The following is a 24,933-nucleotide window of genomic DNA, read 5'->3' as shown; positions in this document are numbered from 1 at the left end:
GTGATTTTCCTCTTCATTTCCTTACAACTCCATTTGTGCCAAACAACTATGGATTTTTTAGTGAAAACAATTAAGGCAGTTCTAGAAATCTTAAGTTTAATAATGAGCAGAAGAGAATGTGGAATGAGAAGTATGTCACAAGATAAAAATCAGTTTCACAGATAATTATATGGATAGAGCAGGGATAGCAACAGGACTTGCAGCCAGACTTCACAACTTCATATAGGGGCTTATATTAGCTAAAATGCTTTCTGATTTTACAGACAACATTTTGTAACTGATTTACTTCTATCATAGTCATGGTACCTAGAGCTGTCTAGGGTTTGATGAGAGACTCAGCCCTTTATGATGGGTAGGGCCATTCCTGCTATAAGGCCCATACTCAGAGACAGCTTCAGCATTTCTTCGGTAAGGGTAAGCTCGTTGTTAACCAATCCTGTGAAGCACTAACTAATTCCTAATGCTGAGCAAAGATCAAAATACCACGTTAGAAAAGGCTGCCAGTCTGTTAGACCAACAAATTCTCTACTTACTGGCTACCAGTGAGTCAGCTACCACCTAACGCAGTTCACAGTAAATAGAAGTTGCAGATTTTCAGAGTTAATGATACTCAAGCACCTCACAAACCCACCCATAGAGTAACGAAGCAGGTTGAACCTTACCTTTTCACCCTTGCCTCCTGGGACACCAGCAACACCTCTCTCTCCTGGGATTCCACCGGAGCCAGCAGGACCAGGAGGACCAGCAGCACCGACATTGCCAGGCTCACCCTGGGAGCAACAGCGCATCGTGTAAGACAGGGTCAAATCACACACAATGTCTGGAACAAAATTCTGCTATTCCTACTCTGCCCATCGTCCTGCTTGCTTGTAAACAATGTGAGCCATAGTATTTCACCTTAAGCTATTGTACTTATTTTACTTTTTCAGCTAGCAAAGACGCCAGTCGTGACCACTCTCGCTGATTCTGTGGGCTCCTGAGATTTTAGGGTGTCCCACATTCTAAACTAAACTTCTTTGGAGAGATTAACCGTGAAAATCTTGAGAACTAAGACCCATAATTAGTTACCATCAAGTCAATGCTATTTTGGTAGATGACTGTGCTGATGTTTTGGGGAAAACATGGGTTACTAGACACAAGAGCTTGCTGGGTATAAATAGGGGTGGGTATAAATAGAAGTCAGCATGAATTTTGGCCAAAATCCTGGACCCTACCTCAAACCAGAATAATAGCACACCCAGCTGACAAACTATTCAAACAGAGTCCAAACTGGAGTTCCCCTCACATCCTCTATCATGCTAAACAAAACCCTTAAATATTAGCATGGACTAGCTGGGATGGAGCTTCACCGTGTAAAGAAAGGACCCAGGGGCTATAGGTAACTACTTGTTACTAGTCATCACTTCTGCTCTTAGGAGAAGGTTTTGGATTGCCTGCATCAGGGATTCAACAGAAAGGCAATGGCAGCTGGAGAAGCTGGAACGTACCTTGTTGCCATCAGGGCCTGGTGGGCCAGATGGACCACGGCTTCCAATGGGACCAGCAGGACCAACAGCACCGCTTTCACCAGGAGGACCACGCTCACCCTGCAGGAGAGAGTCTCATCTGAGTCCTTCCTTGAATGGTCCTCTAGCTTACAGGTTTAAAAGCACTAACTGGCAGCAATAACAACACTACGTGTCTTTATCTGAACAAACCATGAAGAACTAGGTTAGAATTGTGCAGAGATTAACTAAACTAGCGGTAAGAATTGGCTTTTGACACACATACAGCAAAATGTGTGTCAAAACTAAACTCTTGCACCACGATACCAGCTGACAAAGCACAAGTACTTCTTGGATATGGATTTTGGCTCCTGTGCTTGTTCTGGTAACAGTGTTGTATTCTATTGTCAAATGGAACTTCTAATACCAATTTGAGGGCAGATAAAGGATTCTAGTGAAACCACAGTAATTGGGAAACAATTATTTTGACAGTAGCATGTGCCTGGTGAATATTGGTGAATAAGGGTGGCAGCTAAAGCCTAATGTGACCTGGACATTATAAGAAGTAAAAGGATGAATTCTGCAGTAGAGGCCATCTGGAGATGTGGAAGCAGACAGAAACTGGTCTTAAACACACAACTAATCTATCAAAGATAGAAATACCACTTTTACTAAAGACATCTCAAGTTATCCCAGTATGACCAAGCTAGACATCAGTGAATAATCTGATAAGGCATAATGGAGAGGTTTAGTAATGCTGAATAATCTGGGAATTTGTATGAGAACTGACTCAAGGAGAGACAGCAGAAGCTAAAGAGCACGAATGATGCAGAAGGCTAACTTATACTGCAGTGATGTTCCCCAAATAACGTATCTTTTCATTATTTTTACATTCATTTTGTAAATAACAGAGAAGCAGAAAAGGAAGATAGGTATTTATGAAACATGCAGAGATCACAGATGGAACAGGAAGAAAGAAGGGTTGGCATGTTACACAGGAAGAAGAGAATAACCTGCTGGGTGTCACAGCAGAAGTGGAGCAAGATTCAAGCATGCAGAGTACCAGGCCATTGATTTAGCCACCAAAAATAAGGATTTGTGCTGTAAATGGGAGTTTCACCTGGTGGAAGTGACAGAAAAGTGACAGCCAAGACATTATGATACAGACGTGGAAGAGGCAAATGTGTTGTGGCACAAGCAGTGAGGTGTTTTTCAGAAGTGTTAATTTTGTCACACAAAGCATCAGTAAAACCTAACGTGAAATACTGAATACAGTGATAAAGGGAACTTGGCTTGGCTGGATTAGCACAATGAAAGTTTGAAGATGAACAGTTATCTGTACAGCCTTGGGGCACTAAATATAGGGAGGAAACGTGTTATTTAAACTGATTGACATGACTGACGATGAGTTAATGAGAATATTTGCCATGAATACATTTAGTCTGCAAGCCAGAAGAAAAGAGGAAGCAACAGAAGTAGCTTAAATATCAACCTCTTTACAGGTGGATTTGGAAAGTGAGTAATTAACAGAGCATTTTATAAGCTAATCATTGCTCTGCATAAATGGGACCCGGCTGCCCCACAGGAAGGCTTCCACACAAAGCTCTTTGCAGAAGAAGAAAAGAGGAAGCAACAGAAGTAGCTTCCACACAAAGCTCTTTGCAGGTATTTATTCACAGTGCAATTCACTGTACTCAAACCGAGAAGAGCTGTTTGCCTGGAGAAACCTATAAATGTCTATAGCTACCATTATTTCTGACCACATCCTTTAGACAGTCTGTACTAGATTTCAAATGAGTCACTCACTCTTGGGCCAGCAGGACCAGGGACACCAAATTCGCCGTGAAGACCCTAGAAGAGAATAGATGCATTGGTAAAGCTTATTTCTAAAACAAACTTGTTAGCTTAAATTGTGCTTTGGTGTTCAGCAGCAAATAGAAATGCTTCTCAAATTGCAGCAGTATATTGAAAACCTTTAGACTAAACCCAATCTTTTGGATACACAGAAATAACCCCTTTTCATGAAGCTGCGCAATATCTCACAGCACACATGAAATAGTAATTTCTCATCTGAAGAAAAGAGTTGGCAATTAAAATCCAAGCTCATTTTTCAGGTACATGCAGTGTAAAGTCTTTTACAGGGACACAGAGGGATGTAACTGTGACCATTAAGGTGGTTATGACCCCAGGATGCAAATTACGTCCCACACTGAGCAGCACCTCGAGCCTGAATTACCCGGGAGCCACCCCAGCTGTATCTCACTGGAAATTCACCAAAATCAACCGAGTCACAAAAGCACACAACTGGAGTAACGCAGGTTAGACTGAATCTTGAAGACTTCAAAAGAAATCTGAAGTAGAATATTTTTTGTGTACTGTCTTGTCTTTGGGGGAGGGGGCACAGTTTATGGGTGCTTAAGGCCTGAAAAGCAAAGGACTGGCTTTGCTCAGTTTCATACCAAAACTTTGGGAAGAAAATATTGCAAATTCTGACATATCTTCTTCATTTGTGGGTGGCTTTGACAGAAGGGGACTGTTAAACTTTGCATGTAACGCAGATTGCTTTGTTTTGGCAAATGGATCCCAGAGGCTCTTGCTTTACCACATGTGCAAGTGTAAAAATAACACTTCTGGGATGCCTGCCCCTGCCCCTGCTGTACTCACCCTTTCGCCTGGTTTACCAGCTTCACCAGCTGGACCCGAGGGACCTGGCAGACCCTAAGGGTAAAGGAAGAAGAGGACAAATGAAGTTAAGGCAGAAGAACCTCAAGCCTCTTAAACGATAGACCAGATTGAGCAGAGCACAGCGCTCCTCACCTGGAAGCCGGGAGGGCCAGCGGGACCTGTTTCACCCTTTGCACCTTGGTTGCCCTGGGTGGAACAAACAAGTGGTTAACTTGGAAGGAGAAATGCAGGAAAATGGATTTTAAAATGGGAAGTCCCATTAATGAGAAGTAAATCACACACTGGATCCGTAACTTACAGTGACTCCGGGAGGACCCTGAGCACCGTTGTTTCCCTCTGGACCAGGAGCACCCTAAACGTGTTCAAGCAGAAAGCTGTTATCAAAGTTTTGATTTGTTATGAATAACATCTCTCTAAAGTGATTCTGTGCCAAAACCAAAACAAAACAAAATGTCCCTGGCTGCATACTTTAAACTTAACCATTTACTTGTAAGAGCTCCACTATCAAAGGGTACTAAAGATGCTTCAATTTTAAATTCTGGTGATTGTTTTAGTTATTGCAGCACATTCATCCTTACGGAAACTCACTTTGGGATGACAGGTTATAGGAACCATGCTGATAGCATTTTTCCCACAACAGACCAATTATTTTCTCCCTTAAACGATTTTAAATTCTGGTGACTGTTTTAGTTATTGCAGCACATTCATCCTTACGGAAACTCACTTTGGGATGACAGGTTATAGGAACCATGCTGACAGCATTTTTCCCACCACAGACCAATTATTTTGTCCCTTAAACAGAAGAATTAGTAAGTTTCAACTATCAGTAAGAAGCTGGAAATTTACAGGATAAATTAGAAACCATCCACTGTCCTCAAAGATTTTCACAGGGAGTGCGGTTTTTTCCACTTCATAGGAAGCTAATGCCCCACAATTAATTAGCAAATTGATAGCCCAGAAGGGTAGTTTTCATTTATCCGTTAAGCAATAGTCCCCACTGACACAAGACCAGATGAACACATTCCCAAGTGCCTTTCTATTTCATCATCTGTCCAAGTTTGCACAAGATAATGCTACTTTATTACAGAGGTTTTAAAAATCTACTTTTTTCCCCTCTCTGGAGGCTGATAAAGAAAACATATCCACATACCCGGGGGCCAGCAAGACCAACATTGCCTTTTTCACCAGGTTTGCCAGGTTCACCCTGAAGTTGAAAAGAAAAAGATGCAAAGTCAACCAAGAGTTCATACTAGATTGAGTTTGAGCTACCAAAAAGTGACCGATATGCTCCTTGCCAGAAGATTTATTGTAATATTTCTTTCACCTGAATTAACACACCCACAAGCTCTATCTGCCTTGTTGAACTACTGAGAAAGAACAGCTCAAAAATAAACACCTTCCCTTTTCAAAACTCCATTCCTTTATTTTTTTGAGATGATAATTCATGACACTCTGCAGTGTCCCATGCAATACACTCTATTATGTCTCTCTGTGTGTGTGTTTGTACGGCCACACCACAAAACCAGGAGATGATCATTGTTGCCTGTGGCCCCTCTGTCGCGTGTCAAGAGCCCCAGTGAAATCCCTGGCAGCTCTTCCTCTAAAGTGAGCAAGCTTTGGATTGTGCTCCATGAATAACAATACTCTGGGACTGAAACTTGGGCTTGGTGCCAACCTCTACAGAATGTTTACAGAGGGGTATATAAATTATAACCTTTTTTTTGAGATGATAATTCATGACACTCTGCAGTGTCCCATGCAATACACTCTATTATGTCTCTCTGTGTGTGTGTTTGTACGGCCACACCACAAAACCAGGAGATGATCATTGTTGCCTGTGGCCCCTCTGTCGCGTGTCAAGAGCCCCAGTGAAATCCCTGGCAGCTCTTCCTCTAAAGTGAGCAAGCTTTGGATTGTGCTCCATGAATAACAATACTCTGGGACTGAAACTTGGGCTTGGTGCCAACCTCTACAGAATGTTTACAGAGGGGTATATAAATTATAACCTAGACATATTTTTTCTAATCAATTCAATGTCCAAATATTCCTCAATTAATTAAATTGTTTTTCATTTCTTTAGTAATATTTTAAATAACTGGAAAATAATTTAAAACTGAACCCTTGAATGTAAGCAGATGCCACCCAATAAGCAGCAGGGGAGCACACAGGGAGACGTGTGCAGTTAGATTTTGGGGAGGTGTTGGAGTTGGGGACCCAGAGATGAGTCTGGAAATACCTGATGGTCATAGAAGGTTTCTGAGCTGTACTCACAGTGGGACCCTTGGGCCCAGGGAATCCGATGTTGCCAGGCTCACCCCGGTTGCCAGCCGGACCGATGGGCCCGACCCTGCCATCTGCTCCAGGGAAACCCTAGAAGAAGAACTCACTCTTAGGTGGGTAGTTAGAGCTCAGGTTTAGGAGAAACGTGTACTGACAGGAAGGAAATGCCATTTAACTTCTAACCACTAACCCTAGAAGAAGAACTCACTCTTAGGTGGCTGGGTAGATAGAGCTCAGGTTTAGGAGAAACGTGTACAGACAGGAAGCAAATGCCATTTAACTTCTAAACACAGTTTATACATTGCATGCTCATGCATCCCTCCACTTCTCTCCTTTTTGTAAAACTGTGTATTTCTTCATCCCCTTCCAGGACAAAGGCCTGATCCGAGACCCACAGGAATGAATGGGAAGCTTCTCACTGATCTTCTAAGTAATATGGTAGTAAAGTATCTTGCTGGTTTTAGGCAGAGTTGTGTTAGAGCTCAGTGCTGAGATCTCTGCTTTTTAAAGGTCAGTCTATGTTCCACATGCAATGGGAGGAGAGAATGAAAACCAGGGTACTTACAACTGGACCTTCCTTGCCAGCAGGGCCTGGGCTTCCAGGCTGTCCTGGGAGACCCTGAGAAAGGAAAGGTTTCATGTTCTTAGAAGGAAACCATCTCACCCAACCATTTACCAACTCTTTTTCCCCCCCCCCTAGATCTGTGCACACACACAGACCCCAAGTTATCAATGTGGAAACAGGACTGTACGTCCTATCGATTCTACATCTAAAACACCCTGGAGTTTAATTTGGTGGCGTGTGCTCCCACAGCAGTTGAAAAATCAGTGTAGGCAAGTACCTGTTTCACTTAGATAAACTCATTTAGGCTCTGCTTTAGCAGAGAACGTGCTTAAATGTTTGCAGATGCCAAATAGTTCACATATGCATTGAAAACTCTTTCACTTCATGCAGTGGGGTAGATAAAAAAAAAGAGCAGTATAAGGAGGGTACAAGACAATGACATGGACATAATTTGGCTGCAGCGAGTACCACTAAAAGTGGACGGCTGTTTTCAGTGAAATCATTTGCAAAATAAAATAGAAATTATTGAGATCAGGCATCTCACATCACTTTAGTGTGGTCTGCTTTTCTTTTAGTTGCAGAGGACACACACCTCAGCTGTGCCTTTAATGACCATGTTCTGCACATAACCTCAGGAGGCAATGTACATAACAGGGGCACATGCTTTTCTTTTAGTTGCAGAGGACACACACTTCAGCTGTGCCTTTAATGGCCATATTCTGCACATGACCTCAGGAGGCAATGTACATAACACAGGGCACGGCTCCGAGACAAGGCAATCAAATGCTACCACATAAAAAACTAATTTCAATAAACATTTTGATGCTTCTTAATCACTTCCTCATGGATGTTTTTTTTCCAACAAAAGTGATGGAAATTCCCTAATTGTGGTTAGCACAGGCTGAGGTTTTTTTGCAGTTGGATTTCTGAAAAATTTTGTCCCTAAATTGTAAGTAATATTCTTTTTTTGCATAGTTCAAACTTACACCACAGAGTTCAAACTTACTCTTGGACCCATAAGACCAGGCTCACCAGGACGGCCAGCATCACCACTAGGACCCTTAGCACCAACAGAGCCACTAGCACCACGGTTACCAGCAGGTCCCTACCAAAATAAACACATAACATTAGGCAGGAGTAGAAAAAAGCATCACACATTTGTATAGAGAAGATGATAATTTAGAAATAGTGACCCAGAGAAAAGCCTTACCATGACACCAGCTCTGCCATCAGCTCCAGGGAGACCACGAGATCCAGGCACACCCTGCAAGGGAGCAGCACAAGTGAAGAAAGGGAAAGAAATCAATCTGTTGCCGTAAGGCGTGCAGTGCTTGCTGAATTTCAGCCCCCCAAGCAGCACAGTCTGCTGGATTCAGGCAGGTGCAGCTCTAAGCAAACACACCTCACTGCAAAAGGACACCACGAAAGAAATCTCTCTCCCTTCCTTTAGATTTCTTTAAACTCTCATCTGCTTCTCTCAGAGCAGTTTCACTGCTCGTTGTACTCTATTTGTGCCCAGCAAACAGGACCCCCCAACCCAGCCCAGGCTGCTCCACCTTTGCTTCTCTGCCAGAAGCCACCAGCTTCTCCTGACTGTATGTCCCACCTGAGGTACAACACTGAACCCTTATCTCTAAAATAATGGTGGAAACACTGCCATTTTCCCTATTCTTTCCCATTCCTGCTCCCGCATGAAGCCACACACCTCCTGACATTCCCCCAGTGGTCTCCTCCCCCAGTGAGAAGGACACCAGGCACCCGGGAAGACACCCAATTGAAACCTGTTACCTCACATTATGTGTGAGCCAATTACCTGATTTAAGCAGTCAAATCCCATCACAAAGCTTTAAGAGCAATCAAAGATAATTCACTAAATACTACAGAATGGAGAAATCAAAGCAACCTCCCGTCACCGCAGCGTGAGGCAGCAAACAGCATTCACACAAAGCAAAAATAGTCACAACTAACCAGAAGGCTCAGAAAGGCAAAGGATCTTTGCTTAGCGGCACTGATGCACATTTCATTACTCATAATTACTTAATTTGCCTTTGTGAGCCTAGCTTTATTTCCTCCTTCCTTTTCGCTTCTACTTCTGGAAGGTGAAGAGAAAACCTACCCTCAGACCAGCGGGGCCGGGGGGACCAGCAGAGCCAGGTTCACCATTGCTGCCTCTCTTGCCTTCCTCACCACTGGGACCAGGAGGACCAGCGGGGCCAGCAGCACCCTATTGGGGACAAACAAGAGAAAAAGAGGATCAGGCACTCTGCTGCAGTCCCCAGCAGGCTTTATTCGCTGAAACAGCCTTCCTGTGCTGCCATACTTACAGGTTCACCCTTGTTGCCGCTTTCTCCCTTGGCACCAGCAGGGCCTGGTTCACCCTGGAGTCCAAAACAGAGAGAGATCAGAGAATTAAGCATCATTCAAAAAATTTCATACTTTTACCTGGACAATTTTCTCATGAATCAAAATGTTCCTCAATCACCCAGTGCCATGTCTGCCTCTATTTTGATAAATGGTCAGTGAACTTAACTGTATTTTTGGCTTAACAGGCATGAAAAGAAACATGTTAGAAACACCCAGAAATGGCAGTAACTCCCCAAAGAGAGAGAAGAATACAGTGTCACTTACAACAAGTCCTCTCGCACCACCAGGACCGGCGGGGCCAGGAGGACCAGGAATACCACGGGGACCGGGCAGACCAGGAGCACCAGCGACACCAGGAAGACCCTGCCCAATAGAGGGGGAGAAAAGGGGTATTAGGAGCCCGTCATCTTTTCTGTTGCATTAACTGAGTTATTCTTTCAGAGCAGACAAGTGTGAGTGAGGTGGTACTTACAGCTGCACCTTTAGCTCCTGGGAGACCGTTAGCACCGGGGTTGCCCTGTTAAAGATAAGGATGCTGGTTAATTCAGAATCTCAGGTGCCTTGACCAACAGTGAGGTCTGGCAGGTTACTCACTGGGGGGCCAACAGGACCACTAGAGCCGGGAAGTCCAATCTCTCCTCTGGGACCAGCAGGACCACTGGGACCAACGTTACCAGCAGGTCCAATTTCACCCTGTTGGAGAGAAGAACAGAGCCCTCCATCAGTGTACCTGGCGTGGACATGTTAGCCTGACATTAAGAAAACTATCTGATATGTATTTTCCCACTTCAGAGCCCAGGAAATCAAGGAGCTGAGAGATTTTAAAGGCACTGAAGCTGGGAAGCCTAGATCAAAACGATGACTAACACAGGAACAACGGGTGCTCAGCATCTCTATGAAGTTACATTATCACTGAGGGTTACACAGAAGGTTGACCAGGAAAATCTGGATTCCAATCACAGCCCTGTCTGCAGCTGTGTGCCTCCAGCATCGGCTCTCACGGTGTATTAAGACCTAATGGACAATCATCTTGCACCTTAAGATACTGTTTGCACTGATAGAAAATGCAAACCGACGCCTGATCCGAGTGCTGTAGGACAGTGTTCACAGCACAGTAAACGACAGGAAAAAAGGTCCTTGGTTTTACTCTCAGAAGCTTGTGTTCAGCAGGTCTGCTACAGAAACCTGAACAGAATGACAGCTTCTCTTCAGCAATTCTCTAAGAAGTCAGAGCTCACCCCGCAGACGCAGGCAGCCTTCTCCTGAAATCCCATGCTGTAACCACACTTGTTCTGCATCGGACAAGACTCCGAAAGTCTTGCCTTTTGACAAAAATAACCAGAACGGGATCTCAATCTTTCCTCATCTTCCCTGCAGTCAATACTAAGAGGTCTAGCAAACAATACCCTGTTTTCTTCTAAAGGTAGATCAAGGTAAGAGTTTAGTCTGTTGTGTATCTGTGTTAAGGATGCAAACCCGCACCCCTCCAGCTGGGAGAGCAGGCAGCTCTGAGCTCCTCCACAAACACCAAATGAAATTTCTAAATACACTATACGTGACACTCCTGCCCAAGATCCTCTGTCCTTCCTTGGACAAAGTAAAATTTGAAATAATGCGAGTCTTTCCCAGGTGAAATGCTAAGATCTGAGCAATAAACTGCAACATCTAAGTCACATCCTGCAGGAGGAAAATGGCAGTGGCCTAAACCTGGGAAGTTTCATTGCAATATCATGAACTTAGGCTGGAGGGAGCCTGATTCTCACAGGCAGATTCTTGGCCCTCCACGACTTCTATACAGTGATGGAAAGTGCTACTTTGATTATTTATCAAGATCCACATCACCTTTATAATGTGTAATAACTGCACCATGTGGTAACTAGTATAAAATAGAAAGAGGCTATGTGTCTTCCTGAACATGCCTAGCATCAGTCTTCACCTGGGAAGTAACTGTTGTTTTTAAATAAGCACGGATATATGATTTCTCCAACTACTACAGGGAATCACCCTCATCTTAATCTTGGTAAGAAAGCACTCCTGTGCAGAGAGGCTGGTTTCTTGCTGCCTAGTGATACTAGTTGCTGTATTTCACCTTCAGCATCAAAGGCAGCAGCAGAAGCAGATGTTCATACCTTAGCACCAGGAGCACCTGGGAAGCCTGGAGGACCAGCAGCACCAATGGGGCCCTAGGAAACAAAAGGAAAACAGCTGTGTAAGGGTATGCAATGATGACAGAAGCATCTTGCTTGCTGAAGTAAACAGATTTTTTAAAATGCATATTTACTTAGACACTCCCACCCATTACCACCTCAGAACATCAGCTGCCTTTTGCAGCTCCAAACCGACAGATCTGGTTCACTACAGACAGGTAAGAGCGAGGTCACTGCTGAAAAACATCTGCAGTGCAGGTGAGAAACTGTGAATTAAGCAGGGACGGGTAAAACCTTGCCTTGAGGCCAAACACCTGAGTAAGAACAAGCAGAGGCTGGGCAGAGGCAGACATCTGTCTGCAAGGTTCCATGTCTCACTGTAAGTCCCACAAGGTGAGGAAGGGGAGCACTGCATCCTGCCCTGAGCATCTCGGGTGGCTGTTCTCACACCTGTACTGCACAGGGGCAGCTGTGCTCACTTCCACACCAGTGGTCCTTCTGGACTGCTACTGGTCACACATAAGAGCCCTGTCTTGATCATAGAATCATAGAATGGTTTGGGTTGGAAGGGACCTTAAAGCCCCCCCAGTGCCACCCCCTGCCCTGGGCAGGGACACCTCCCACCAGACCAGGTTGCTCCAAGCCCCCTCCAACCTGCCCTTGAACCCCTCCAGGGATGGGGCAGCCACAGCTTCTCGGGGCAACCTGGGCCAGGCTCTCACCACCCTCACACCAAAGAACTTCTTCCCCACATCTCAGCTCCATCTCCCCTCTTTCAGGGTCAAACCCTCCCCCCTCATCCTATGGCTCCCCTCCCTGATCCAGAGTCCCTCCCCATCCTAGTGGGTCTCTGATGACAGCATTTGTCCTTCACCCGTGGAAGAGGGTTGGTGAGATCTCTGTTCCCCTTCACAAGCCACTGCTTGACACAACTTATACTGAAGGCAGTAAAAATGTCCTTGAGACTGAAACAGGCTTGTGAGGGCAGGGGCTGTCTCTAAACTTCAAACCGAGTAAAAATCTTGATTCCTACCCCACGTATACATTTTGAGGCAGTTAACATGCAGCCCCAGTGCCCTTTCATTAGACTGGTTTGGTTTATTTTTTACAGCAAAGGCAATGGCATGTCAGCTTGAAGAGGGCCTTCTACTGCTCTGCTGTGTCCAGCTATTGCTGTGAGAGCTGAACTGTGACAGGACAAGCACACGTACCCAGGGACCACAAAAGAAGATATGCTGATGGATTCACAGCTTTTGTTATTCTTTAATGTATACTGGAACAGGCTTGTGAGGGCAAGGGCTGTCTCTAAACTTCAAACCGATTAAAAAAATCTTGATTCCTACCCCAAGTATACATTTTGAGGCAGTTAACGTGCAGCCCCAGTGCCCTTTCATTAGACTGGGTTGTTTGTTTTTTTACAGCAAAGGCAATGGCATGTCAGCTTGAAGAGGGCCTTCTACTGCTCTGCTGTGTCCAGCTATTGCTGTGAGAGCTGAACTGTGACAGGACAAGCACACGTACCCAGGGACCACAAAAGAAGATATGCTGATGGATTCACAGCTTTTGTTATTCTTTAATGTATACAAAGACATAGTTTTTCTTCAATTATTAACGACATATCCAACCTATCTCTATGGGGGATCAATAGCTACTTCTTTTTTATGAGCTAATATCTTTGAAATATAAATACGCGACCACAAAAGAAGATATGCTGATGGATTCACAGCTTTTGTTATTCTTTAATGTATACAAAGACATAGTTTTTCTTCAATTATTAATGACATATCCAACCTACCCCTATGGGGGATCAATAGCTACTTTTTTTGTGAGCTAATATCTTTGAAATATAAATACACATTATAAAACTGCCTCTCAAATCCAAGGGAATAAGATGGGTCAGCTCAACTGGTGTAGTAAAGAATTGGCTTCTGACATTCTATGACCTACTGTGACTGTTATAAAGTGGGTACCTGAAATTCTCACTGGTTTTACTTAAGAGAAAGACTAAATGCCCTGTAATGTATTTATGAAAATATAAACTTTCTGAATTTCCATTACAGTGACTCGTTTATATTTCAAATTCCCAAACCCTCTATAAAGAGAACAAGAGACAAAAGGTCCTAATGGACCCAGACTGTCAAAGAGTGGAACTCACAGCAGGTCCGGTGGGGCCGGTGCTGCCGTCGCTTCCCCGAGCGCCCTGTGAGGAGAGAACACGATGCAGTTTGAGGAGAGATTCAAAGGCTCGAGAAAGCCACAGTCAGTGGCCGGTCACCATGACAAACAGACAGGTGGGAAGCCACTTACAGCTGGTCCAGGGGCACCTACTCTTCCTCTCTCACCAGGGAGACCACGAGCACCCTGAAAGAAAAATTAACTCGTTTATGCCTAGTCATTGAACAAAGATATGCAGATATATTTTTTTTTCTCCTGCTGAGTCTCTATATGAAATGTGTTGCAGCCAGACAATTCTGTTCTAAACATTCACATCCTATTACATTAGAGCATTGGGCTAGCTGGGGTGATGACCCAAACTGACCCAAATGCTGGCTGAACCCTATCTGTCACATTCCCATTTCCCACAGCACGGAGTAAATACTCACAGGTTGTCCGGGGGTACCATTTTCACCAGGGGCACCGGGTTCTCCCTGTGAAAAAGAAAGTTTGGAGGCTTGAGTTAGTCACAGGATGCTTTGGACAGATGGCACAACAGCCTCTAGACAGAGATTCAACTCCTGGATCCTACTGCCCTGCAGCACTGACAGCCCAACACACAGTCACAGCACACCATGGCATCCCGAGGGTGACCGTCCCTAGGGATGCTGGAGCGTGGCCAAGCAGAACCCTCTTAGAAGAGGAGGGCCAGAGCAAGCTGCTTCACTGTCTCAGCTTTCTTTACCCCCTTGCTTTATTCTGCTATTTCCTCTGTAGCACACACCTAAGAGACAGGGCACGGATCTACCCCTGGTGTTTTTAACTCCAGCCCAATAAAACTGAGCTGAGTGACAGACGTTAAAAGGTGACCCCTCTCCCTTCAGCATTCAGGGTTCTCATGAGGCTGCAGGAGGTCTAGGCTGGTCTACAGAGAGCCAGTTCATCCTAGAGCAGTGATATCCTCAGTACATCTGTACACACCGTGCCCGAAATGCTGCAAACAGCATGAGTTTTTGCCTCCATCACTGCCTTTAGCACAGTTCTACCATGACTGACCTTCATTTATTATGTTTGTATTTTCCAGTCAGACCAGCACTCTTCCTAATAACTGTTCTTTCCTTCCCTTAATGGCTTTATCTCCAGCTTTTAATCTCCAAAAGCTGGACAGATTGTTTGTTCTCTCTCATCACCAAACTTTTTCTGGAGATTAACAACTTGCAGTGATTCTGGGGAATGATGCTGTTACAATTAATAACTATGAGCAAATAGTGCTAATCTCCTAGAAACAAGCAATAGGGAGAATTAGTATCTGAGCTTTTTGTTGTTTTATCTAAAGCTCTTGAATGCACATCTCCTGTGAGGAAGGCAGCAGCCTTAAAGTCTCCCACAGCTCAGCACTGCAGCAGGGGTGTTTAAGAACCCCGCAATTAGGCACTGAGGTGGAATGGAAGAAGAAACTAAGAGAGGGAGAGTTCGCTAAATATGTTTCTAGACCATGTTTAAAAACATCTTTTTAAGGATAGTGTTTAAATGTGCACTGATCTGAGGAAGGTGAAAAAAAAAAAAAAAAAAGACTGAAGATCAAACAGCCTTAACTCAGAAGAGCCCTGCATCTACCCAGGGCTCCAGCAGAAAGCTTTACGCTACAGCCTGTGTCTGGCACAGGGAAATTCTGTAGAAAAATAAGTACTATTCATTTTAGTGTGTACTACCCACAGAAAAGCAGAGATAGCAAAATTCAGTCTGAAGTGCTGCTGGTAAACCAATCACTGGGAGCCAAATCCTGCAGCCCTTGCTCAGGGGAAGCACTAACTCCACTGAGGGCTGGAGAGCAAAGCCCCAGGAGTAATTTCTTATGGCAAGGTGCATGGACTTGTCCTACACAGACCCACTGGCTGCTGGGTCACTGCAGCTGGGAAAGGGTTAATGACAAGGGGGAAGATTAATTGAAGGGGAGTTTGTATGTCTTTTGCTAGAAAGCGCTACAAATGCATCCTGCATTTCCAGAACTCATCTTTACCTTGGTGCCAGGAGTACCAGGTTGTCCCTTTTGACCATCCAGACCATTGTGTCCCTGTATTGAGTAGAAAAATAATAGTAAGTATATATTTTCCCAGTAAACTCTTAGCCTTTTAAGGTAAATCCTTCTTTCCACACAAAATTATTTCCTAATATAATCTTGTGATTATTTTTTTTTTAAATAATCCCTCTTTCATATCAGGAGATACTAAAAACTTCAAAGAGGTTCATGCAGTTAGAATATATATTCTTAACTCAGAGGGGATTTCCAGGGATTTCCAGTACACTGAACTGTTGTCAGTCTTAGTTATTCGGGGAAACAGTATGTACAGACTCACCCTAATTCCCTTAAAGCCGGGCAGACCAGGAGTTCCAGGGAAACCACGAGCACCCTAAAAACACAGAGCACGTGAACGATTGTCTCTCATATTATACGCTGCAGTTAAAGAGAAAGAAAATGCCTAAGTAGTAGGTTTGGGCCGTGACCATTGAAGGGAGGAGCAGAGTCCATTCCATAACCTGTCCAGGACTGGGATTGTTCCAGGACTGAGGGGAATCAACCTGAGTTTCCAGTTCAGAATCTCAGAAACCCCAGGCATTAGGGTGTGATGGCGTGGCTGTGATAGCTTTCTGTGCCTGGGTGCCTGCTCCTGTGTCACTTGTGTGACTAATTACACTGGCTCTGCTGGGGAAGGGGGGAACACAAAATAAACTGGTAACTCCATGGTGTCCCTGAAGGTAAGAACTGAAATGGAATTAATGCCTACAGGGAACAACCAGCCTGTTAACCTGGAGCAATGCACAAAGGCCATGGGGTGGCCCAGATAAGGACAGCTTTGCACTGGGTACAGCAGATCCCTACATACCTGAGGGCCAGCAATGCCCCTCTCGCCAGGTCTTCCAGGTTTGCCAGGGTGACCCTAAAAAAGGCAGTAGAAATGCACTATGAAGGAAAACTCATTTTATAAAATAACAACATAAGCCACCCAAAAAAAGAGACACTGAAAAAGAGAAACTTTGCCAATAAATACAGAGAGCTTATTAGCTTTCAAGTTTCCATCTTCCTGTAGCCAGGAAGCTAAATTACGTATTTGGGGAAGTTTTGAAGTTATCATTTTTTCTGTACATTTCCAACATACAGCATCTCTCGTGCTATAAAATAATTATTTCAGGGGCTTATTTATTCTATCCAATATTATAGAACAATGTAGAAATTATGGCCAACAGAATGCTTAGCTTAACAATAACCTCATGTTAGAGCTGAATGACAGCCCCAGAAGAGAAACATTTAATAACCACTTACGTCTTCACCAGCCTTTCCTGGAGGACCAGGGGGACCACGAGGACCCTGGGCACCCTGTTGGAAACAGATTGAGGATTACTTAAAGCATCACTCTTCACATGAGGCTTTTCACTGGTTTCTGACTTGGGTTGGGGCACAGCTGGAGCCTGAACTGAAGCAAGGTCCTCCCATCCTAATTGACTCTGTGCCTTATGATCCCAATCTGAGTGTCCAGCTCTGCTTCTGTAACAGCACCAAGCAGAAATACCCAATTCCAACATTCAAGGACAGGGTCGTGGACAGGAGAAAGGGGCCTCAGCTTCACAAGCCTCCTTTGGTGTCCTATCTCTAATGTTAGCAGTGTCTGTACGTGAAACCTGTACTTACCGTTTGGCCGGGTTCACCAGGCTCACCAGGAACACCTTGAAAACCAGGAGGGCCCTAGAAGAGGAGGGAGATTTTGTCAGTGTTTGAACAAGCCATTTCATGATTTTACAGGGTGTTAATGCTCGCCAGTAGGAGAGATGGGACTGCACTTACAGGGGGTCCAGATGCTCCAGGTGGGCCTCTGGGTCCCATCAAACCCTAGGGGAGAAAAATTACAAAATATTTTTAAGAAAATCACCATTATCTAAACTCACTATAACTCCAACTCCTTGTGTTCCTAAACTATTGGCAAGCGTTACAGTTTTCAGTGTGCAATGTCCAAATCAAGGTAGAGGACATTAAGAGATCTGCATGGATTTGCGCAGGCAAATCTTCAAACTGCATTGAACCACTCTTACACATCTTGGTATGCATCTTTCTCAAACAATGATTAACCTCTATTTAAATATTTCATTGTATTCTGCTTTTGGTTCTGCTCATTTCACCTCCAAAATTAATCACTAATGTACTCCCCTTTAGAATTTACATACATCTTGGAAAAAAGAAAAAAAAAAAAAAAAAGAGTCAAAAAACTTTTAAAAAGGAAATTTCCAGAGATTACTGCATCTTCTTAACAGTTATCTTAAGCTTTACTAAGCAAACAACTTTGAATTGAAATTTAATTTAGGCTTCAGTTGTCCAAACAGAAGTTTTATGAGATCTTTCAACAGAAATTAGTATGGTTTTAGTTGGTTTTAAAACTTCTTGGGAACTTTCTTAAATTTTCTCATTACGAGATTAAAATCATGACCAACTTTTCAATGGCTTATGTAGCTTTCCCATAAGACTAAATACTTTTTAAGGGGAATAAATGCATATTAAATACATGCATTTAATTGTGGAAGCTAAAGCAATCTTGTGGCTATAAAATTATACAGTAATTCTAAGAAAAACAACTCCTTCTGGACAGTCTGAATCATCTATGCTGCATAAGCCCTGTGAATCTCTTCACAAGTTACATTCCATAATTGTTTTTCCCTCTATTTCTATCTTCTTGATCTCTCACATTTTCTTTATAAAACTTAAGAACCCCTGGCAGTAGGGGATGCCACTGCTGCTGCTGTCAGATGTCACACCTGACTCAAAAATTGGAACTGAGAAACTGTGACACCCCAAATAGATCCTCATCTACATTTTCTCATTTATCGTCTGGCAGTGAGGGCAGAACTTGATTAAAGATGCTCCTGTTTTTCTGTATTTAGTATCTAAATGGATGCCAAAATATTTCCAAAAGCCCATTTACTATTACACTGTTTCCAGGAACGGAAAAAAGCACTTGACCCAGGATAATCCTGGGCAGCCCTCATCCCACTGCTCCCATCAGATGCACTGCCTGGGACATCAATGTGTGTGTGGGGGGGAATTTAACCCATATTCTGCTGTGTCTGCTCACTGTGGAGAGGCAACAGACTCCTGAAATGTCCATTGGGACACAGATGCATTAACTGATAAAGATCCCTCCTCAGAATGTTGAGCCAGCACCAACAGTCAACAGCTGGGAACCAAACGTGGTGGCCAATTTCCTACCAAACCTGTGCATCCAAGGCCATCAGAAGGGTTCTACAGCCATGGGAGAAAATGGTCACCAGCTGGAGCTGAGAGACTGAGGCACTTTGTAGCCCTGTGCCTGCTCTCGAGAGCAGCTTCACAATCCATCTCACTCCTAAAACACACCATCTCACTATGGGTGAAGTAATGCTGTCAGAGAACACGTGTGACCTGACAACAGGTTATGAGACTCACTGATTCATAAACGTGTGGGCAACAGACAGAACTACAGCACAAGACCCAGCAGTGCTATATTCAAGTCAAATACACACTCCCAAGACCCCATTTAAAGTCCTAAGACTGTATTTCAAACACTTGACATCGTCCTACAAGACAGGATGAGTTACGGTCTGAACCAATACGTGATGAAAGCACTGATTTCAGAACTGTGCTCTCAGCTCACACAGCTGGATTAGACTCACGGGACAAAAGTAAGAACATCAGCTGTGCAAGTTACCATCATACACCTACCATAGGTCCTGGGCCAAAATCAGCTGCTTTAGATGGATCATATTGAGCAGCGAAGTTCTGTGGGTGACAAGAAATTTGAAATTAAAATACTGAAAATTTTACTTTAAAAAGTATTGATCGTTATCATTCTACATCAAACCATCATGTGACCTGCTATGCAGTACCTTAAAGCAGCATGTGTAAAACTCAGCAAACACACCCCTATAATAAATACATTTCTATTCACTTGTTTCCAGAAAGACTTGATTTTATGAGGAAGGCCCTTTCACACAATGACCTCAAATATCCAGGCAGCAGTGACACAAAGGCATTGCAACAGCGTGAAATGAAAACTAGGATTCTAAACTCAGTGCTCATTTAAAATTGAAAACTTTCTTGAAACCCTCAAAGGGCTCTGCCTGATTTCCAGTGAGGGAAGTTATGTGCATTTCCTCACCGCATTGCTTAAGGAAAATCCATGTACCAGCCCAGAGTGACTATCAGGTCGGGGGCCCTTCAGCTTCAAAAGGATCCAAGGAGCATGTAGCCCCAGAAACACTGCGCTGCATTTTTGGTCTGTTATCAACATAAGCTTTGTAGGCAAATGCACATATAGTTTCATAGAGCATATTTTGCCTCGTCACTAAAATGGAAAAAAAAAGTTCCATACAACAATTGAAAATCCTTCTTGTGCTTAGTTTGCTTTATTAGCATAATAGAAATAATAGTAATTAAGGAAAACAGTTTGGGGTTTGCTAATAAGAAAATAAATTATTGCTATTCATACTGAAGGCAAAAGAAACATTCTTCCATGCAGGAGGATTTACTGAACTCCAACGTGACACTGCCTGTGCCTTCTCGCTCCCTGTGTGAGCTGGTGTCCAAAGAGTTAAAGCCAGTGTCTGCAGAGACCACATGATGGACACGTCTGCAGAAAGTGTGTATGCCACGCTACACCTATGGACATGAAAAATCCTGAAGGAAATATTCTAAAATTCTGAAGGACTTTTAATATGGACGTTTAACTGAAGGGTAGTCTTCTTCAGCTGCCTCCACTACAGTGCCTCTCCTGAACCCAGCCCCAACGTGCCAGTTCTTTTCCCCATCTGCTTAACAGCACAAGTTTAATTTAGTTGATTCTTAATCCATACATGTTATGGCTGTATAAATTTAATGCTAAATAATGCTTGATTTGCTCCTGTGCATAAGTCCCTGTTGAATATAGAATCCAAGTTTGCCACAGAAAATATACATCCCAAGGGGAGTTTCATTGGAGCTGGGACCATCAATTTCTTGCCGGTCACAAGAGAATGGTTCCTCTCCTCTCCAGTGCAGGCTCTCCTCTTTCCAGCAGATATACATTTAGTTTTAGTCACAAAGCACAGATTATCAGTTCCAGTAATAAAAGTTTGGATGCCTTACTCCGCCAAGACCTGGAGGACCAGGGGGCCCTGGAGGACCTGGTAGACCATCTTCACCATCTCTGCCTGGTGGACCTGGTGGACCCTGGAGTCAAAAAGAGGGTTATAAAGTGAACATTAGAAGTGGAAAAAGAAATCTCTGAAATGATAAATTTATTAACAACCAGGCACCTACAGCACACCCTACAGCAGTGCTATCTAGGCTGTTTCGATCAATGCTTAACTTCAGAAAAGCACAGTGTGGATTCCCGTTGCCTTGGGACACCTCGTATCGGGTATTTTCTGTAGTTTCACATTTGAGAAGATTTATAGGGGCAACATTGGATCTCTGCTACCAAAGTGTCATCTCCAAATGTGGAACTTTCATTTTAAGCAACGCAATTTGGGACCCATGGACCCCAAGTGACTCCCACAGCCTGTCAGGGCTGTCAGGGAGAGCCTACACTGTGCCCAGCTGAGGGCTGGCAGAGCTCACCCTCACAGCCCCACACACACCCAGACTAAGCCAAAGGCCAGTTTTTAACCAGTCCAGACTATCTGCTGCTTGTAATTGCAAATTCAGTGATAATAAACCATTGCTCTCCTACAGATTTCTGATACTGTCACTCTGCCACCGCCATGGCTTTTTAGCTTGAAATGAGAGGTGTTTGGCCCAGCAGCACCTGCCCTTACACCCTCTCATCCTCTTGCACAACACTGCTCAAGTTTTGCCGTCGTGGCAAGTGAGGTGTGGTGTTGCATTTGGCTTGTCTTTTGGACTCAGCTCAGTGCCAGATGAAATCCATACTAACAGTCTCAGGGATGCCTAAAGGAGCAGGACTGGGCTGCCTTCAGCACCAAGCACGTATCTCGTTTCATTAAATAAATTTAGTTAGCGGTAGCCTCAAGCAAGTACCCAGTTGACCACACACATCTACTCTTCCTAACTGTTCCCATTATGTTTGTCAGCACATTATGATCTAAGAAACCTTCAGGAGCTACCTCTCAGTACTACAGCATCTTTCTTTCCAGGAGATACAAACCCCCCAGGGACAAGGATGGGAGTTTCAGAACATGACTTTACAAAAAGCAGCAACAAGGCAAAAGCAAAGCAGAAAAGCAGATTATCAGTGAAATGAAGGAACATTACAACTACATCATTCGACTTTCCTCATTTATGGTTACTTTTGCAGTAGCTTTTAACAGTCTGGGCTAACAGAAGGCAGGTGCCAAACGCCTCGCTGCCAGGAAGGGCGCTTTTCCAAGCCCTCTTTGGAGACACAGGTAACGAACAGCCCTCAAAGCCAGCTCTGTCTCTGCAACGTGGAGAGCTCATCCGTGTCCCAGATTGTTCAAAGCCTACATCTTTACACGTCAACTTTCCTTTCCACATTTTCATGCACTGATTTCACTGCAGGCAGCTGGAAAAAAAGTTTTCCAGGCCGTCCCTTGGAGCGCTCGGCTGCGTCTGAACCCAACCCATCTGTTCCACACAAAGACCATAATTAGGTGGGTGAGGTATCACCGGGGCAGAATCTGGCACAGAGATAACTTGGTTTCTTTTCAATGCAATTGCAAGCTTCTCCAGCCCATTCATTTAACCTCACATTAAAGCCTACACTTCATTTTTTTCCCCACTGGTTTTCCAACAGCTGTTGTTCAGAGATCCCAAACAAATGAACGTCAATCCGATCCCTTACCCTTTCTCCCTGTGGCCCTTTGTCTCCTCTAGGGCCCTGTGGGAAGAAAATAAAACCCAATGAGTTACCGTGGAGATTTTCCAGGATGACAGAGGGGAGCAGATAGGTTAACAACAAGGACTGCAAATGACAAGGGGGCAGGAGGCTGCAGGTACAGGTCCCACGGACAGCAGGTTCCTTTTTCCACCCCAAGCCACTGGGAACAGGTCAGTCACTGCCATTGCCACCTCAGAAGTATCACTGCACGCTCCACAGTGGCACTGGCAGAGGTGCTTTATAATTAATAACCAGCTCAATTTAACAGTAGTGACTTTCAGAATTAAAACAGAACCATTTTAGCATTTTAGACCTGTACGGCTATTGCTGTACTGGTCACTTCAGGGAAATCTTTCCAAAGGAGCTCTGGTTGAGCAAAAATGCTACTTCCATGTAGTTTAGCTTTTTGTAGGCTCGGTTTTGCTCTTGGAGCACCTTAAACCCAGTATTTGAATTTAGCCCCCCATTAAGATGTTGCACCCATTGTTCCCTCCTTTGTGCTTCCTAATCCTCTTGGTGCTACTGCTGTTCTCAGGGAACACGGGAAATAATTAATGTAGTTGGTTTTCCTTTCATCCAATATTCCACAAAATATCAATTTGCCTAAGAATATCTGATATTATCTCCATTCCCACCCAAGGAAAATAGAAATGCTTACCTTCCGCCCTGCAGGTGCCTGGAAAAAAGAAAAGGTGATAATTAAGAGAAAAGATACAATTTTTCCCAATGTTTTAAACTAAAATAATGTACAAACTTAGACTCATCTTCTTACTTAACTATAACTTTTCTCGCTACAGTATATTTAACTACACCCTGTGGTTTTAACTCTGGAGGCTAGGAGTTAATTATAGAGCAGAGAGACATGTAACTACATTAGAACACTCTGTTGAAGACTGACAATTTTATCCCTGTCACAGCCTACAGAATGGGCATTAAAAAAAAAAAAAAAAAAAGTCACACCTGAGTTCTCTCATAATCCTTCCGTGCAATGAAATCTCAGCTGGAAGTTAAAGTGCAGTCCCCTCCGACCCAAACTGGCAGGTATGGAGCCCAAACACCACTGCCCCCCCGACCGTCCCCTCCCGGCCTCTCCACCTCTGAAGGCTGGCTCTGGGAAGGGACGTCCCACTCGAGCACTCGGGGTGGGAACCTTTCCAGACAGTCCCCACAGGGGCTCACTGACACCTTCCCATCCTGGGAATTAATGTTAGTAAGTGAGAGTGCCATGGAGAAGAGCTCTAGCTTATAAATTGAAGCTCAGTGCTATATATTAGATAAAAAAAACAAAAACCAGTTATACTGACCTCACTCACATCTGGAAAAAGGAAGGAAAGAAAAGAAAAAAAAAAGGAGATGATTAGAGTGTGGATTCAGTTATTTTACGAGTTTACATTTCAATACTTTTAAATCAAAATGCAATTTTGCTAACTTTGTCAAGGCAAGAAACTATCTTCTTAATGTAATGTCTTTATTTTAAGGTGATTATCTCAAAGACTCACAGCTGAGATTGCTATATATTTCCAATTCCAAACAGACTTGCTAAAGAAATTAAAACAAGGAACATGGCTGCTAGGGCCAAAAGGCAGGTATCCTCCCCAGGAGCCCTCCAAGCATGCTTCAGTGTATCTCCGTGGAAAAAAACCCCACATATCTATTTTCACATTATGTGTAGATGCAACAGGTGAATAAACCCAGGCAGGCTGACATACAGGGAGGTACTAAATTGTAGGAGTAATCTTAAATCTTAATATAAATGGCCACGTCTTGCTTTTTACAGGGAAACGGTTCTACCCAAAGATCCCGATTTCCCCCCCTTTGTGTAAGATGTCCCGGTGTGTGAGCCCGGGACACAGCAAATCACGGCAAAGAGCCCATCCCGGTGTGTGAGCCTGGAGCCGCCCCCGCACCCGGCAAATCCCGGCATCTCCCCGGTGGTTCCCGCTGGGAGCACCCCCTCAGTCTCCCGGGGATGCTCCCTCCCCAAAACCCGCTTTCTGCATTTCAAGCACTCACAAACCTACTTTGGCTGAAACCTCCGGCGGGAAAAAGCATCTCAGGCTACGCTGTAACGCCGGCCATTTGACCTTATTACTAATTAACAGCCTGGGGAGGGGGGGGCTTCTCCTCAAAGTGTCCCTGGGGCAGCGCAGGGTAACACTAAATTCAGGGGATTCGTCCCGCCCAGCAAAAAGTTCCCAAATACTGATGTGCAAACGCTCTAAAGCCCCAACCCCCCGCGGCTGAGCCCCCGCTGCCACTAAATCACCATGAAATTCAATCAAACCCCACTGTCCCCAGGCGGCGGTGACACTGGCGGTGACACTGCCTTATCTGGGGAATGGGGGGGGCGGTGGGACCCCCACAGGACCCTCTCCATCTCCTCCTGGCACCGG

General features: G+C 44.2%; 1 protein-coding gene across 1 annotated transcript in view; it reads right to left on the bottom strand.

Moving 5' to 3' along the window:
- COL1A2 (collagen, type I, alpha 2) overlaps positions 1-24,607 on the bottom strand; it is a 38,241-nt gene extending 13,634 nt beyond the window's left edge. Inside the window, exons 1-32 of the mRNA XM_014940271.1 lie at positions 24,562-24,607; positions 23,845-23,855; positions 23,199-23,216; positions 22,505-22,540; positions 20,827-20,910; positions 19,426-19,482; positions 17,521-17,565; positions 17,368-17,421; positions 17,002-17,055; positions 16,565-16,618; positions 16,037-16,090; positions 15,700-15,753; positions 14,129-14,173; positions 13,833-13,886; positions 13,681-13,725; positions 11,508-11,561; positions 9,973-10,071; positions 9,851-9,895; positions 9,643-9,741; positions 9,339-9,392; positions 9,131-9,238; positions 8,225-8,278; positions 8,021-8,119; positions 7,015-7,068; positions 6,441-6,539; positions 5,320-5,373; positions 4,468-4,521; positions 4,302-4,355; positions 4,149-4,202; positions 3,291-3,335; positions 1,488-1,586; positions 663-770 (exon numbers count right to left, since the gene is read on the bottom strand). Coding sequence (XP_014795757.1) covers positions 663-770; positions 1,488-1,586; positions 3,291-3,335; positions 4,149-4,202; positions 4,302-4,355; positions 4,468-4,521; positions 5,320-5,373; positions 6,441-6,539; positions 7,015-7,068; positions 8,021-8,119; positions 8,225-8,278; positions 9,131-9,238; positions 9,339-9,392; positions 9,643-9,741; positions 9,851-9,895; positions 9,973-10,071; positions 11,508-11,561; positions 13,681-13,725; positions 13,833-13,886; positions 14,129-14,173; positions 15,700-15,753; positions 16,037-16,090; positions 16,565-16,618; positions 17,002-17,055; positions 17,368-17,421; positions 17,521-17,565; positions 19,426-19,482; positions 20,827-20,910; positions 22,505-22,540; positions 23,199-23,216; positions 23,845-23,855; positions 24,562-24,592 — 1,929 coding nt within the window. The 5' untranslated portion in view covers positions 24,593-24,607. The remainder of the gene's footprint in view (positions 1-662; positions 771-1,487; positions 1,587-3,290; positions 3,336-4,148; positions 4,203-4,301; positions 4,356-4,467; positions 4,522-5,319; positions 5,374-6,440; positions 6,540-7,014; positions 7,069-8,020; positions 8,120-8,224; positions 8,279-9,130; positions 9,239-9,338; positions 9,393-9,642; positions 9,742-9,850; positions 9,896-9,972; positions 10,072-11,507; positions 11,562-13,680; positions 13,726-13,832; positions 13,887-14,128; positions 14,174-15,699; positions 15,754-16,036; positions 16,091-16,564; positions 16,619-17,001; positions 17,056-17,367; positions 17,422-17,520; positions 17,566-19,425; positions 19,483-20,826; positions 20,911-22,504; positions 22,541-23,198; positions 23,217-23,844; positions 23,856-24,561) is intronic.
- Between the last annotated feature and the right edge of the window lie 326 nt (positions 24,608-24,933).

This window comes from Calidris pugnax, unplaced genomic scaffold (assembly GCF_001431845.1).
Source record: "Calidris pugnax isolate Ruff unplaced genomic scaffold, ASM143184v1 scaffold76, whole genome shotgun sequence".
Taxonomy (NCBI): Eukaryota; Metazoa; Chordata; class Aves; order Charadriiformes; family Scolopacidae; genus Calidris; species Calidris pugnax.
This window is presented reverse-complemented; position numbering and strand designations above follow the sequence as displayed.